Here is a 17475-nt window from a genome sequence, read left to right on the forward strand (position 1 = left end):
AGGGGAGATTGTATCAGACACCATTCCTGGGATGCTAATAGAAGGGGGATTTTTAGTCTGCTGTCTCCGATCGGGAGCAGCGGGTAATGATAGCATAATTGCACCGTGATTCGTCCACCCCTGCACTTCTTGTTCCCCCGATTGCCCATTCATTCCTTTGCCCACCCTCTGCAACTCCAAGCTCCTCTATGCATCTATTCACTGATCCCTCCATCACTCGCTTGATTTGAATTAAACTCAAATCAAAATGCTCGTCGTATTGTTCTTGCGGCTTCATTTACTACTGGGTGTGGTTAAAGGAGTTGCTCTCCCACTTACAGGGTCATTGAGGTAAACGTAACGTGTGGATGTGAAGCGTGGGTAGATGCTCAATGTCACATCTCAGAGGGCCCCCTGGAGAAGTGGGGAACAGCCTTTCCTGCCTCTTGTGGGGGGGGAAAAGCAGGTGTGTCCTGCCAATATAACCGGAGGAGTACCACAACACTTAACGCGTCTAACAAACAGCACATTGATGTCACAGAGGCACAAGTAGAGAGAGAGAGTAAGGGAGACTCACACTGTTCTGTAGCATCATCAAGTGTGGGATGAGATACAGGCTCGCTGCAGCTTTCTACCCTCAGGGGAACCGCAGTACAAAGAGATCATACATCAGCATCCGTTAGTAATCGATGGAGAGGATTCTGCAAATTTATAGTCCTCTCTGCTAGTATCAGCCCTCATGCTTGGTAGCCTATGAGTGGGCCTTACTTTAGAGGCCTGTCTCTCATTCTTTCTCTCTTCCTGTCTGCTCTCTTTTCTTCACTCTCTTTTCTTCACCTTGTTCTATGTCTCTCTCTCTCTCTCTCATTCTCCCTTGGCAGCTGCTTATCCCTGCTCCACTCTTCCCCATGACTCAAACTAAACTGACTGGCCTTATTTCCTCAATCAAGTGGTCTCCAGGCGCCGACATGCCCGCCATGATGTCTGGCGCATGTGAGGTCATTGTCCGTACCCTGAAGATGAGAGATTACTTCTGCTGTACGCTTGGCACTGTCTTTCCCTCACAGCTGGATCAGTGGCCAGAGGGGTCAGGGGATAGGCCCAGATTCTCAATCCCCAACCGTGAGTCACAACTTGGCTCTTCTGAGTAGCGGTCAGGCGTGAGGAAAGCTCCAGAACCCTTGTTAGAAGACTCACAACAGACAGTGGGAGAGTACCCATGCTAATAACACTTAGCATTGGAAGGGCACTGCTAGTTAAGAAGCGCTAACTAGCCCCTTGTTGCTCGATAGCGGTTAATTCGTTCAGCTTGCATGATTAAGTACAGTAATTGCTAAGTTGCCGCAGTGTACCACGACTGAATGGATAATTAGCCTGCAAGTGTTGTATGTTTCCTTCCGTGATCGAAAGTGTGCTGTGGCTAGTGTTACGGTTGTTTCTTTATGGAAAGACCAGTGGTGATAGACAGAGCACTCCTTTGGGCACTCCTCTAATCATAGTCGTGTGGGGTTGGGTGTGGTCTGGTGGGTGGGTTGGGTTGGGTGGGGGTGTGGTCTGGTGGGGTTGGGTTGGGTGGAGTGGGATGGAGTGTGGTGGGGTGGTGTTGGGTTGGGTGTGGTGGAGTGTGGTGGAGTGGGGTTAGGTGTGGTGGGGTGGCGTTGGGTGTGGGGTTGGGTGTGGTGGAGTGGAGTGGGGTTGGGTTGGGTGGGGTTGGGTGTGGTGGAGTGGGGTTGGGTTGGGTGTGGTGGAGTGGGGTTGGGTGGGGTGGAGTCGGGTTGGGTGTGGTGGGATGGGGTTGAGTGGGGTGGAGTTGGTTGTGGTGGGATGGGGTGGGGTGGAGTTGGGTTGGGTGGGATGGGGTTGGGTGTGGTGGAGGGGAGTGGAGTGGGGTTGGGTGTGGTGGAGTTGGGTGGGATGGGGTTGGGTGTGGTGGAGTTGGGTGTGGTGGGATGGGGTTGGGTGTGGTGAAGTTGGGTGTAGTGGGATGGGGTTGGGTGTGGTGGAGTTGGGTGTGGTGTGGTGGAGTTGGGTGTGGTGGGATGGGGTTGGGTGTGGTGGTGTTGGGTGTGGTGGAGTTGGGTGTGGTGGGATGGGGTTGGGTGTGATGGGATGGGGTGGGGTTGAGTGTGGTGGAGTGGAGTGGGGTTGGGTGTGGTTGGAGTTGGGTGTAGTGGGATTGGGTTGGGTGTGGTGGAGTTGGGTGTGGTGTGGTGGAGTTGGGTGTGGTGGGATGGGGTTGGGTGTGGTGGTGTTGGGTGTGGTGGAGTTGGGTGTGGTGGGATGGGGTTGGGTGTGGTGGAGTGAGGTGTGGTGTAGTTGGGTGTGGTGGGATGGGGTTGGGTGTGGTGGAGTTGGGTGTGGTGGGATGGGGTTGGGTGTGGTGGTGTTGGGTGTGGTGGAGTTGGGTGTGGTGGGATGGGGTTGGGTGTGGTGGAGTGAGGTGTGGTGTAGTTGGGTGTGGTGGGATGGGGTTGGGTGTGGTGGAGTTGGGTGTGGTGGGATGGGGTTGGGTGTGGTGGAGTGGGGTGGGGTTGGGTGTAGTGGGGTTGGGTTGTGTGGAGTGGAGTGGGGTAGGGTGGGATGGGGTTGGGTGTAGTGGGGTGGGGTTGGGTGGGGTAGGGTGGAGTGGGGTGGGGTGTGGTGGTGTGTGGTGGGATGGGGTAGGGTAGGGTGGGATGGGGTTGGGTTGGGTGGAGTGGAGTGGGGTGTGATGGTGTGTGGTGGGATGAGGTAGGGTGGGGTGGGGTGGGTAGGGTTGTGTGGTACATGAGGGGCACAAACTGTTGTTTAGGTTTGTTTGAGTACTCACTCACAGGTACTTGAGATTCAGGCGTTATATTTTCAGATTGGTCGGCTTTGTTTGTGTGGGCTGCTGTGTGTCTCCGATTGGTTTAGCCCAGTAAACCCGGAGGCAGGAAGTCGGAGGCAGGAAGTCGGAGGCAGGTGTCTCTGGTTTTCTTTTTCCCTCCTCGGGTTCCAACGTCTCCTGGCCCCCTGGTGCTTGAGGTCGGGACTTCTCAGGACTCAGAGGACTGCTGTTTTCTGGCCTCATCAAGATGATCCTAATCTGCTTTATTGGTTTATCCGAGTTGTCTCTGCGCCCAGCGTAATCTCGAGCTCTAGAGGTGTAGCTGTCTGCTGTTATCTAAACCCAATTCAGATTAGGATATCCGGTTAGAACTAATGGAGTGTGAATGGGTACTGTAAATAACAGGTTACAGTTAGGTCACACAATCATGATATTCAAGGAAGAGAGGATTTCATTTTGAAATATCTCTCATGCAATTTTCTTCCCTATGTGTAAGGAGTGGTATTTGGATTGAGCTGTGTTAGAATGGATATCGTGATCCCTCTTGTGATTCTCAGGGAACATTAAAGCAGGACATTCATTCTTGTTTTACCAAGTACCTAAAAGTGTTCTGGTTGATAAACACTTATTTAGACTCGCTATGGAGTAGTGCTACTGCAGTAGCAGAGTAACTAGTTAATTAATTTAACCAACACCAATAACCATGTCTTTTTCCTTTCTCCCTTCTACAGAGGACTTGCTCCCGGGAGGATTCCCCAACATAGACATGGGTCCCCAGCTGAAGGTGGTCGAGCGGACCCGGACAGCCACCATGCTCTGTGCTGCCAGCGGCAACCCCGACCCAGAAATCACCTGGTTTAAGGACTTCCTGCCCATAGACCCCAACGCAAGTAACGGGCGAATCAAACAGCTGCGCTCAGGTAAGGAAATTGTGTTCACGCTGTTGCTTAGCTATACATTCAGCTGCCCTGGTTGCTTAGCTATACATTCAGCTGCCCTGGTTGCTTAGCTATACATTCAGCTGCCCTGGTTGCTTAGCTATACATTCAGCTGCCCTGGTTGCTTAGCTACACCTTCAGCTGCCCTGGTTGCTTAGCTACACCTTCAGCTGCCCTGGTTGCTTAGCTACACCTTCAGCTGCAACTGGTTGCTTTTTAAATGCAAAAGGGTGAGCGGCCATGATTCCGATTGTGAGTGCTATAGCTTAGCCCTGAAACCTTATGATTGATACGCGGTGACTGGGTGGATAATTTGGGCTTGATTCTGTTCAGAAGATCTGATCAAGGGCAGGTCAAAAAAATATTCAATAGGTCCCAGAAATGTGTAATAGAGAGAAACAGAGCTTGGTATAATTTTCTCCCCCTCAGTACTGGAAGTGTAGGTGTGATCTCGTAGCCGTTGATTAAACCTTAATGAGAGAGACCCAGTGCAGCAAAGTCTTACAATATATATATCATTAAAGTGGTCCCAGGCAACAGGGGGTAGATTTTTTAGGTTGACAATGTGTCACCATCAGAAAAATGCAATACATGCTATTTGATTTGCAGCTGCTAACACTAAATAAATAGTCTGTCTCAACTGAGTTCTTGTCCTAGATGTGGCCCTTGCGAAGCGCACACTAAAACACTTGATTTGTGATAAATATAGAAAATAGCTGTTTTCTAGGACCTTTGGCTCGTAAGAAGTGAGCAAATTACAGCTAAAAATATCCACTTGAAATTCACCAAAATAAATTCCATGGTGGCAAAAAAAAAAGGGTTCATTCATTTAGATGATGTCGTACAACTTTCTGAGTGCTCCGTGTCTTGGTGTTACCCGACAGGGGGTTTCTCTGTGGGGGTATCAGGAGCTCACGGAGTGCTTTGGAGATGCTGAGGTTGTGTGCAAAAATGCTCTTGACTTCCCTATCTGAGGACAGCAGTCCCCCATGAGGGATTCCTATGAAGCTGAGTTTTTCTTCCACTTATGTTAATGTCTAGAGTCTAGAGCTGGTTTTAGCACTCATTCAGCTTCATCCTGTGCAGTGACGGTAGGAGGGAAGACTCATTGGGCTTCGTTTATAGATTGTACGGACAAACATGCATACTGATGCATGATTAGGCTTGACATATCCTGAGATGTATGTGTGTTTTGCTTGTTGCTGTTGTTGTTATTCATCCGTGAAGCTCGAAGAGTTACAGAGAAAGCTGGTTGGGTTTTTACTGGATTTTCTCCTGCTTTCTCCTGTCTGATATTGTACGTGTCTACCCCCCTGTTTGCTCTCTCACCTGTCTCTCTGTTCCACAATGTCTTTATTTTTTTGCCGTGTCTGCACTTTTTTACACTCAGAGCGGATTGCCTCGCTGTGTCTCTGTCTGTTGTCTGTCTGTCCGTTGAGATGCTGTTGTCACTGAATGCACATCATGCAGATGTCAACAACCTCTATCTGAACAAAGTTCTTAGTTCATACCACTAACCAATAACAATAACAAAATGGAACTAAAGCCAAATAACTCATTTTCTAACCTGAAGTTGAACACTATTTAATAATTAAAGTGTTTTTTTTCCAATTTTCTAAACACTTCTAAATACTTTGCCCCTGATATGCATCCTAGATGTTTTACCCCTTGGTACAATGAATAAAGCATTTGGCAAAGTGCGTTTTGAGAGGTAGCATCCCCAAGTAATAAAGCCAGTATTTGAAATAAATACGATTTTTTTTAAATGATCGCAAACTTGCCAACTTGAGTTCTACACACAAGTCAAGAAGTGGTACATGTACTTAATGCTAACCTTTTGCTGCCTGAACGCCTGTGTGAAATATTACATTTTTGTGTGAAAAATGTCATGTAATAATCACATTCTGGGGTCATAAAGATCAACCTTAGCAGTGTCGTTCCAGCACTCTAGGTGGTCCTGCTAGCAGCACCTAAACCCTAAAATTAATTGTTCTGTTTTTCCTTCTTTCTATTTGTTTTTCTGTTCCATTATGATTTTCAGAAGCCTTTGGTAAGTGTCTTACTAAGTCCACAAACATCCCCATTGTCCCCGAAGCAGATGGCATTTTAACTACTTTTAAAATGCATGCCCCGCATCCTCTCTCCCACGTCCTTCCTCCCTCTCTTCTTCTCTCTGTCCCTTTCCTACCCTTCCTTTTTTACTTGTATCTTTTCCCACCCACTATGCGAACCGTCTTTGGCTCCCAGATTCAAGTAGAAAGGTGAAACAAGGATAGGAACCTGAGATGTGTGGTGTGTGTGTTCAACACACCTCTCATCCACTACTCACGAACAGGAACCAGGCTGTCCAAGCTACTCTCACCACCTGTGTAGACAGTTTCACATGCTGTTGTGTAAAATTGGACAATATGATGAGTATACTAGTATTAATAAGATGAGTATAAAAGTATTAATAAGATGAGTATACAAGTATTAATTAGATGAGTATACTAGTATTAATTGGATGAGTATACCAGTATTAATAAGATGAGTGCACAAGTATTAATAAGACGAGTATACTAGTATTAATAGGATGAGTGTATTAGTATTAATTAGATGAGTATACTGGTATTAATTGGATGAGTGTACCAGTATTAATACGATGAGTGTACCAGTATTAATTAGATGAGTATACCAGTATTAATAAGATGAGTATACCAGTATTAATAAGATGAGTATACTAGTATTAATAAGATGAGTATACTAGTATTAATTAGATGAGTGTACATGTATTAATAAGACAAGTATATTAGTATTAATAAGATGAGTGTACTAGTATTAATTAGATGGGTATACTAGTATTAATTGGATGAGTATACTAGTATTAATAAGATGAGTGTACCAGTATTAATTAGATTAGTATAGTAGTATGAATTGGATGAGTATACTAGTATTAACAAGATGAGTATACTAGTATTAATTAGGTGAGTGTACTAGTATTAATAAGATGAGTATACTAGTATTAATAAGATGAGTATACTAGTATTAATTGGATGAGTGTACAAGTATTAATAAGACGAGTATACTAGTATTAATACGATGGGTGTACAAGTATTAATTAGATGAGTATACTAGTATTAATTGGATGAGTATACTAGTATTAATAAGATGAGTGTACCAGTATTAATTAGATGAGTATACTAGTATTAATTAGATTAGTATACTAGCATTAATTGGATGAGTATACTAGTATTAATAAGATGAGCATACTAGTATTAATTAGATGAGTATACCAGTATTAATAAGATGAGTATACTAGTATTAATTAGATGAGTGTACTAGTATTAATAAGATGAGTATACTAGTATTAATAAGATGAGTATACTACAGTCGTGGCCAAAAGAATGACACAAATATTAATTTTCACAAAGTTTGCTGCTTCATTGTTTTTAGATATTTTTGTCAGATGTTACTATGGATACTGAAGTATAATTACAAGCATTTCATAAGTGTCAAAGGATTTTATTGACAATTACATGAAGTTGATGCAGAGTCAATATTTGCAGTGTTGACCCTTCTTTTTCAAGACCTCTGCAATCCGCCCTGGCATGCTGTCAATTAACTTCTGGGCCACATCCTGACTGATAGCAGCCCATTCTTGCATAATCAATGCTTAGAGTTTGTCAGAATTTGTGGGTTTTTGTTTGTTTGGGGATTGACCACAAGTTCTCAATGAGATTAAGGTCTGGGGAGTTTCCTGGCCAGGGACCCAAAATATCGATGTTTTGTTCCCTGAGCCACTTAGTTATCACTTTTGCCTTATGGCAAGGTGCTCCATCATGCTGGAAAAGGCATTGTTCATCACCAAACTGTTCCTGGATGGTTGGGAGAAGTTTCTCTCGGAGGGTGTGTTGGAACCATTCTTTATTCATGGCTGTGTTCTTAGGCAAAATTGTGAGTGAGCCCACTCCCTTGGCTAAGAAGCAACCCCACACATGAATGGTCTCAGGATGCTTTACTGTTGGCATGACACAGGACTGATGGTAGCGCTCACCTTGTCTTCTCCGGACAAGCTTTTTTCCAGATGCCCCAAACAATCAGAAAGGGGATTCATCAGAGAAAATGACTTTACCCCAGTCTTCAGCAGTCCAATCCCTGTAAATTTTGCAGAATATCAGTCTGTCCCTGATGTTTTTCCTGGAGAGATGTGGCTTCTTTGCTGCCCTTTTTGACACCGGGCCATCCTCCAAAAGTCTTTGCCTCACTGTGCGTGCAGATGCACTCACACCTGCCTTTTGCCATTCCTGAGCTAGCTCTGTACTGGTGGTGCTCAGATCCCGCAGCTGAATCCAATTTAGGAGACGGTCCTGGCGCTTGCTGGACTTTCTTGGGCACCCTGAAGCCTTCTTCACAACAATTGACACGCTCTCCTTGAAGTTCTTGATGATCCGATAAATGGTTGATTTAGGTGCAATCTACTGGCAGCAATATCCTTGCCTGTGAAGCCCTTTTTTGTGCAAAGCAATGATGACGGCACGTGTTTCCTTGCAGGTAACCATGGTTGACAGAGGAAGAACAATGATTCCAAGCACCACCCTCCTTTTGAGGCTTCCAGTCTGTTATTCGAACTCAATCAGCATGACAGAGTGATCTCCAGCCTTGTCCTCGTCAACACTCACACCTGTGTTAACCTCTTGGGGCTAGGTGGGACGCTAGCGTGCCACCTGTGGTGCACTCCATCAACAGCAGGTGCATTTCAAGAGCGGCAAATTTGAATCCAAATAAATGTCAAAATTCAAATTTTTCAAAAATACAACTATGTTACACCATTTGAAAAATAAACATCTCCTTAATCTAACCACGTTTTACGATTTCAAAAAGGTTTTACGGCGAAAGCATAAATTTAGAGTATGTTAGGACAGTACATTTACAAGAGTTGTGTGTAATGTTTTGTCAAGTCAAAGACAGGGTCACCAAAACCATAAAACCAGCTAAAATGATACACTAACCTTTTACAATCTCCATCAGATGACACTCCTAGGACATTATGTTAGACAATGCATGCATTTTTAGTTCTATCAAGTTCATATTTATATACAAAAACAGCGTTTTACTATGGCATTGATGTTGAGGAAATCGTTTCCCTCCAATAACCGGCAGTCAAGTCAGCGTCACAAATTAAATAATTAAAATTAGAAAACATTGGTAAAATATTATATTGTCATTTAAAGAATTATAGATTTACATCTTTTGAACGCAATCAACTTGCCAGATTTAAAAATAACCTTACTGGGAAATCACACTTTGCAATAATCTGAGCACTGTGCCCAGAAAAATACGCGTTGCGATACAGACTAGACGTCATGTTGGGGAGATCTAAAATCGAAAATACTATGTAAATAATCCATTACCTTTGATTCTCTTCATCAGATGTCACTTCCAGGTATCACAGGTCCATAACGAATGTAGTTTTGTTCAAAAAAGCTCATCATTTATGTCCAAAAATCTCCGTCTCGTTAGCACATGATGTAAGCCAGCCGGACTTCTCGTCATGAACGAGGGGAAAAAATATATTTCCGTTCGTTCAAACATGTCAAACGTTGTATAGCATAAATCATTAGGGCCTTTTTTAACCAGAACATGAATAATATTCAAGGTGGACGAATGCATAGCCTTTTATAACGTATTGGAACGAGGGTACCCAACATGAAGTAGCGCGCCAGGTGTCTAATGGGACATCACCGTTCCATGGCTCTTGTTCGGTCAGATCTCCCTCCAGAAGACTCAAAACACTTTGTAAAGGCTGGTGACATCTAGTGGAAGCAATAGGAAGTGCCAAACTATTCCTAAACCCCTGTGTTTTTCAATGGGATAGGTTTAAAGTCAATACAACACATCAGGTATCCACTTCCTGTCAGAAAATGTCTCAGGGTTTTGCCTGCCAAATGAGTTCTGTTATACTCACAGACACCATTCAAACAGTTTTGGAAACTTTAGAGTGTTTTCTATCCATATATAATAAGTATATGCATATTCTAGTTACTGGGTAGGATTAGTAACCAGATTAAATCGGGTACATTTTTTTTATCCAGACGTGCAAATGCTGCCCCCTAGACCCAACAGGTTAACAAGAGAATCACTGGCATGATGTCAGCTGGTCCTTTTGTGGCAGGGCTGAAATGCAGTGGAAATGTTTTGGGGGGATTCAGATCATTTGCATGGCATAGAGGGACTTTGCAATTAATTGCAATTCATCTGAGCACTCTTCATAACATTCTGGAATATATGCAAATTGCCATCATACAAACTGAGGCAGCAGACTTTGTGAAAATTAATATTTGTGTCATTCTCAAAACTTTTGTATTAATAAGATACGTGTACCAGTATGGATAAGATGAGTATACTAGTATTAATTAGATGAGTATACAATTATTAATAAGATGAGTATACCAGTATTAATAAGATGAGTATACTAGTATTTATTAGATGAGTATACTCGTATTAATTAGACGAGTATACTAGTATTAATTAGATGAGTATACTAGTATTAATTAGATGAGTATACTAGTATTAATTAGACGAGTATACTAGTATTAATTAGATGAGTATACTAGTATTTATTAGATGAGTATACTAGTATTAATTAGATGAGTATACTAGTATTAATTACACGAGTATACTAGTATTAATTAGATGTGTATACTAGTATTAATTAGATGAGTATGCTAGTATTAATAGGATGAGTGTACTAGTATTAATTAGATGTGTATACTAGTGTTAATTAGATGAGTATGCTAGTATTAATACGATGAGTGTACTAGTATTAATTAGATGAGTATACTAGTATTAATAAGAAGAAGGTTACCTAGAAACCCTGAAGTTTATGAACAGACAAATATGACCTTTACCCCCCCCCCCCACACACACACACACACACAGTGAACCTCTCATTAGAAAGCACACAGTCGAGGGCTTCAATGACCCTGAGAATTTATACAAAAACAAGCCTTCATTCCATAAAGGCAGGAAGGTGTAGTGGTGACGGGGTGAACTGGAGTTGTTTCCAGGTTTTGGGGGGCGCTGCAGGAGAGTTGTGTGGCTGAACCCTCCAGCCCCACGCTGTGGCCAGCTCAACCTTCCCTCCTTAGCCAAATGTTTTCTCAATAAAAACTTTTCCTGCTGCCCAATGCTCCCCCACTGTCTAACAAAACTCCAACTAAAGCTTTGTTGCCCTTTCCAAGTGTTATGGATTGGGTCTACATTTTTGTATTTTTTTTTTTACCACATTTCCACACTTCAGATTTTATCTGAGGCCGGCTTTTTGAGACTATCTGTTATAATTTGCAGTATTGAAAACATTCAAATTCATGCCTTTAGTAGTCTGTGAGAGAAACAAGTCTTCTTTGCCTCTTTTGTTTTTAAATATGAAGGTCTATAATAGCTATGTTAGCTGCGAAGACGGCTAGCTGTTGTTACTGGAGATCCCAGTCTACCAGCAAGCCTCATTTACGCTGTTGAGAAAAAGGCCTGCCGCGCTCGAACCCCCTCAGCTGCCATCATTTCCAGTTGAGCAGCTGAACGCTTATTTTCTTTAATCTCCCCTTTCCAAACGGAACGGAGCAGACCTGCTCAAGGTTGAATAAATACTTCAAAATTGTTTCTCTCTTTGGGTGTGGGGGGGGGGGGGTCTTTGTTTAGTTTGGTTGAATTTATTTCCTCTACTTAGTACCCCATGCCTCTACTTAGTACCCCATGCCTCTTTCTGTTTGTTTGAAGCATTAATTAGTTTTGGTGTCAGACATCTCTGAGTCAGTCATATGTGGGAACTTACCAAGGTGTGTGTAAATCACTCTGGACACTCCCGGCAGTACCCTTGGAGACTTTAAACGTTGAGGAAGACATATGGAAAAGTTGCTGTGGTGGTTAAACTTCCTGAATAGGGGTTATGTTTTTTTAGTTTTTTTGCCTGTTGTTGGCTGTTGCTGTGGCACTTGATTTAACTGGAGGGGGACGGCTTTCTCCTACACCCCTTCCTCAGAAACACACACTACCATCCCAGTACCATACACACATGCTGGTGTGTTTACTTTCTCCTACACCCCTACACCCCTTCCTCACAAACACACACTACCATCCCAGTACCATACACACATGCTGGTGTGTTTACCATGTACACCTCACACCTTAACAATGTGGCTTTTTAGCCACACAAAACATACAAACAACACAAAAAGCCCTTCATTTGGACGCGGCGCGTGTACTGTTGAGCCTCTGGAGACAGTGCTGGTGCTGGCTGGATGGATGTGCCAGGTCCATACTGACTGCTGTGCTGATATTTACGTGTAGACTCCCCGAGGTGAGCTCCTTTTGGAGGTGTGGAAGAGGACTGACATTTCTCTCCTGTCCCCATGGCTCCCGACCCCAGGCCCTCGCTGCCCTTGTCAGGCTGAGCAGATTATCAAGAGAGAAGGGAGAGAACAATAAAAACTGGTAGAGAGAGGGGAGGTGGGATGCATACATATTCATAAAGAATGAGGTCTTTATTTGGTCTCTTTTTATATTAGGTTTGGAATATGACCCAAATCTTTCTCAAGATACTGGATGGTTTGGCGCTCCACATGAGCTGTGTGCATTTTTGTACACACACACACACACACACACACACACACACACACACACACACACACACACACACGCGCGCTCAGAAACACATGTGCATACACCCAGCACAGATACACTAAACATCACAGAGGTGGGGGCAAGGGTAGAGCAGCAAGAGACGGCCTGATTCAGATGGACAGATGTGTTTTAACATCCAGGGGGCCAGGAGCCCAGATAGGTCTCTATGGAAACGAGAAGGTCATCCAGACATCCGAGAGGGTCAAACCCTGGCACTTGGCCTACCCCCCCCCCACCACCACCCCCACCTCCCTCCATCTCCAACCCAGATGGACTCGGTCTCTGGCCAGATTGGCATTGCCTCTGGACAGCTAGCCGCATCCACAACCACACGTTCAACCACATGTAGAAGGATTTCATACACAAGGTTGGGGGCATTATGCAGCGTCAATGACGCCACACTGCTGGCAGAAGGTCTTTGGCCGTGGAGGTACATTTGGGTCACTCCCACCATAAGCTGATTAAGCCACACTTCACCGGAGCTTAAAATCAGAGTTTATGACTTGCGTGTGTATACTGTAATAAGGCAGGTGGATCTGAACCAGTGCTACACATGGTGATTTTCATCATCCTTAGTGGTTAACGTTGACCCGAGCCCTTCAGTGTTCAATTTACATAGAGTGGCATTGTTAGTCAATTGAGCCCTGAATTTAAGGATTTTTTCCTCATTTTCAGAGGGCATTCCTTCGCTTAAGCTCTGAGAGAAGGATGAAACCTACAGTTTTAATTTGTCTTCCTGTTCCCTTCCTGTTCTCTTCCTGGTCCCTTCCTGTTCCCTTCCTGGTCCCTTCCTGTTACCTTCCTGTTCTCTTCCTGGTCCTTTCCTGGTCCCTTCCTGGTCCCTTCCTGGTCCCTTCCTGTTCCCTTCCTGTTCCCTTCCTGTTCCTTTGCTTTCATTGTTTTCTATAAATGATCATGAAGTTTTGATGGTTTCTTTCACTATTCAAAATGCCTTCTTCTCTTCTTCCCTGGAACCAATCGCTTTGAACTTCTCAACTCCTCATTTTCCACACACTAAATCTTCCTCCCTATCCCCTCTTTTTAATACTCAGGATCCACAAACCTGCTTTATTAACCTTAACCTAACCTAACCTAACCTCATCTAACCTAACCCCACCTAACCAAACCTTAACTAGTAACTCCTTACTCCTAACTAAAATTCTGACTTCAGAGAACAAATAAACCCACAAGCTTCTTGCTGCCCTTGAATTCCAACTCTAACAACTGAACAGTCCCAAACCCTGTTCCCCTTTCTGTGTGATTGGATATCTCTGATTGGATATCTCTGATATGAGCATTTAAAAAGGATGCCATGTGTTGCAGGTTAGCCATGGTATCCATATTTCTAGGGATGTAACATCCATGGAGATTCAAAAAAACAGTCAAAACATCTAAGCTCAACACTCACACCTCCCCACTGCTGGCAAAACAAAGAAGCACTCTGAACCCAGAGGAGGAAGAGCAGCCCTAGAACATAATCCATTATAAATCACATCTTCAGTTCCAACATGGCTTACACACGTAGGTTCTCTGTACTGCTATGAAAGACAGGGGGTTTGTGTCTGTGATTGTAGCTCCCTGTAGTCACACTGGTACACAGGTCAGGGATGTAGAGTCATTCACAACAGGCTGCATTAACCTTTAACCCCTTCTTGCGTTGTGTACCGCGGGCCCTGGCACTAAGTAGGGCACCTCCGCTGGGCTGGCGCCACCCTGGTGGCGCTCTCAGGGGGAAGCCCAGGGCAGAGCACTGTCAGTTTGCTATTCTGACTCAGAGTGGGAGGGAGGGAGAAAGAGAGAGCAAGAGTGGCACAAAGTAGAGCAAGAGAGGGACAGACAACAGGAGGAGCATCAGAGGCACAGACAACAGGAGGAGCATCAGAGAGGCACAGACAACAGGAGGAGCATCAGAGAGGCACAGACAACAGGAGGATCATCAGAGAGGGCAAGAGTGTGAGAGGAAAAGTAGAGAGGCTGAGTGAAAACGAGAGCAAAATTGTTGAGTAAAATTGCATACAATGGCAGAGACTAAGAGGAATAGTGAGAGGGTCTGAAAGAAAATGAATAACATACTAGGAGGTTGACCCTCTTCCCACTCAAGTCCCCATTTCAGGGGGACCTAGGTTTGGTAGAAACTCAGGAGAGCCACACTACCCCCAATTAGGTGCCATCCACATGCCTTTTATAGTGCCTCTGGCCAGCCTCTCTGCTACAGAGTCCTGGTAGTCTGGTACCAGGGCTGTCAACTGTTTGGCTTCCCAGACCACAAGGTCACTTGGCTGGGAAAGGGCTATGTGATCTTAGCAGGCACATTGACTTAGGTCCAGTCCTCTTTTGACTCCCCTTATCAGTGTTAATAGTGGCAATGATAAAACATACACTCCAAGACCCCAAGGCTCTCTCCGAGCTCAGACGCTGCTTTGTGTTCCCACCTTAATATGGATGAGTAGGAGAGAGGGAGGGGGGGGGGGGAGGAGAGAGGGAGGGGGGGAGGAGGAGAGAGGGAGGAGAGGAGAGGAGGAGAGGAGGAGGAGAGAGGGAGAGGAGGAGAGAGGGGGAGGAGGAGAGAGGGAGAGGAGGAGAGGAGGAGAGAGAAAGGAAGTGAGAGGAGGAGAGAGTGAGAGGAGAAGAGAGGGCGAGGAGGAGAGAAGGGTACAAGAGTGTGCCCACCATACCAACTTTCTGTTCCTTTGTGAGACCAGCAGTGGGAGGTCTTTCAAGTCCCATTGAATAAATTCCGTTGATAAGAAACTCTAAAACACTTTGATCATGACGGCCAATTAGCAAGGAACTGGTTGATTCACAAAAACAAATAACTCCTACTAACGTTAATCTTGAACTAAACTGTTGTTTTGTATCTCTTCTTCCAGAGGGTACCCCCATCCGAGGTAAGACTATAACTAACAACACAACTGAACCTTGACCTCTAATCTAACCAGATTGAATCCATTCTTATTCAAATGAAGTGACTAAACTGAGCTAGCTCCTTCTCCAAAACAAATCAAGACTTTTCTATTACCAGCGAACGGTCCTCTTTTTGTCCTCTGTGTCTTTATCTACGTGTGTGTATCTGTTTTTTTTTCTTCCTATTTTGTGTTTCATTCCATCCTTGCCGTGCAATTGTTTAATGTGTGTGTGTGCGTGTATGTGTGTTTTGTGTTTGTTTACCTCTTGAATGTGAGAATTACCGGAAAAATTGCAATCTGGTGGAGCGATGGGTGATTAACAGGAGGAAAATGGTGGTTAAGGGGGTTATTAGGGATGGTTAAGGGGGTTATTAGGGATGGTTGGGGGGTTATTAGGGATGGTTGGGGGGTTATTAGGGATGGTTGGGGGGTTATTAGGGGTGGTTGGGGGAGAAGGATGGTGGTTGGGGGAGAAGGATGGGGGTTGGAGGAGAAGGTTGGTGGTTGGGGGTTATTAGGGGTGGTTGGGGGAGAAGGATGGTGGTTGGGGGTTATTAGGGATGGTTGGGGGAGAAGGATGGTGGTTGGGGGTTATTAGGGATGGTTGGGGGGAGAAGGATGGTGGTTGGGGGTTATTAGGGGTGGTTGGGGTTATTAAGGGTGGTTTAAGGGTGGTTGGGGTTATTAGGGGTGGTTGGGGGGAGAAGGATGGTGGTTGGGGGAGAAGAATGGTGGTTGGGGGTTATTAGGGCTGGTTGGGGGAGAAGGATGGTGGTTGGGGGAGAAGGATGGTGGTTGGGGGTTATTAGGGGTGGTTGGGGGTTATTAGGGGTGGTTTAAGGGTGGTTGGGTGTTATTAGGGGTGGTTGAGGGTATTAGGGGTGGTTTAAGGGTGGTTGGGGGGTTATTAAGGGTGGTTTAAGGGTGGTTTAGGGTTATATGGGGTGGTTGGGGTTATTAGGGGTGGTTTAAGGGTGGTTGGGGGTTATTAGGGGTAGTTTGGGGGTTATTTGGGGTGGCTTGGTGGTTATTAGGGGTGGTTTAAGGGTGGTTGGGGGTTATTAGGGGTGGTTGGGGTTATTAGCGGTGGTTTAAGGGTGGTGGAGGGTTATTAGGGGTGGTTGGGGGTATTAGGGGTGGTTTAAGGGTGGTTGGGGGTTATTGGGGGTGGTTGGGGGTTATTAGGGGTGGTTTAAGGGTGGTTGGGGGTTGTTACGGGTGGTTGGGGGTATTAGGGGTGGTTTAAGGGTGGTTGGGGTTATTGGGGGTGGTTGGGGGTGGTTGGGGGTTATTGGGGGTGGTTGGGGGTTATTGGGATGGTTTAAGGGTGGTTGGGGGTTATTAGGGGTGGCTGGGGGTATTAGGGGTGGTTTAAGGGTGGTTGGGGTGGTTGGGGGTTATTAAGGGTGGTTGGGGTTATTGGGGGTGGTTTAGGGTTATTAAGGGTGGTTGGGGGTATTAGGGGTGGTTTAAGGGTGGTTGGGGTTATTGGGGTGGTTGGGGGTTATTAAGGGTGGTTGGGGGTTATTAGGGGTGGTTTAGGGTTATTAAGGGTGGTTGGGGGTTATTAGGGGTGGTAGGGGGTATTGGGGTGGTTTAAGGGTGGTTGGGGTTATTAGGGGTGGCTGGGGGTATTAGGGGTGGTAGGGGGTATTAGGGGTGGTTTAAGGGTGGTTGGGGTTATTAGGGGTGGTTGGGGGTATTAGGGGTGGTTTAAGGGTGGTTGGGGGTGGTTGGGGGTTATTAGGGGTGGTTTAAGGGTGGTTGGGAGTTATTAGGGGTGGTTGGGGATTATTAGGGGTGATTGGGGGTATTAGGGGTGGTTTGTTTGCTTTTGACTCTGACATTTCAAATGTTTGGAGATGTTGAGGTGAGTTTTGCAGGGATATTTGTTCATTTCGCCAGGTTAATGAATGCTGGGTAAACTGTTCAGCCGCACACCTCCCCCCTATGTCAGCCCTTATATCCTTTCCCGTTGCTATGACTACATTATGTATGTATGTTCAGCCTCTCCTCGACCTCCTAATGAGTCGTGGCAGGAGACACTCCCAGAATGTCGTAAAAAACGTGCATAAATTACATTTCATTTCCTTCCCCAGTCGCTGCAGTGTGACGTGGTCTAGAACGGAAATAGGCGATGGGTGTCTCTAAAATGGCTGTGGCCACTGCATTAAACAGCATACAA

General features: G+C 45.2%; 1 protein-coding gene across 23 annotated transcripts in view; it reads left to right on the forward strand.

The window, feature by feature from the left end:
- ptprsa (protein tyrosine phosphatase receptor type Sa) overlaps positions 1 to 17475 on the forward strand; it is a 421887-nt gene that overhangs the window by 249134 nt on the left and 155278 nt on the right. For 13 of the 23 annotated variants that reach the window (XM_045697360.1, XM_045697368.1, XM_045697369.1 and 10 more), the window contains 3 exons: positions 3520 to 3708; positions 5768 to 5776; positions 15255 to 15272. In XM_045697360.1, coding sequence (XP_045553316.1) covers positions 3520 to 3708; positions 5768 to 5776; positions 15255 to 15272 — 216 coding nt within the window. The remainder of the gene's footprint in view (positions 1 to 3519; positions 3709 to 5767; positions 5777 to 15254; positions 15273 to 17475) is intronic. The other 10 variants (XM_045697371.1, XM_045697372.1, XM_045697373.1 and 7 more) reach the window with 1 other exon arrangement.

Source organism: Salmo salar, chromosome ssa16, assembly GCF_905237065.1.
Source record: "Salmo salar chromosome ssa16, Ssal_v3.1, whole genome shotgun sequence".
Taxonomy (NCBI): domain Eukaryota; kingdom Metazoa; phylum Chordata; class Actinopteri; order Salmoniformes; family Salmonidae; genus Salmo; species Salmo salar.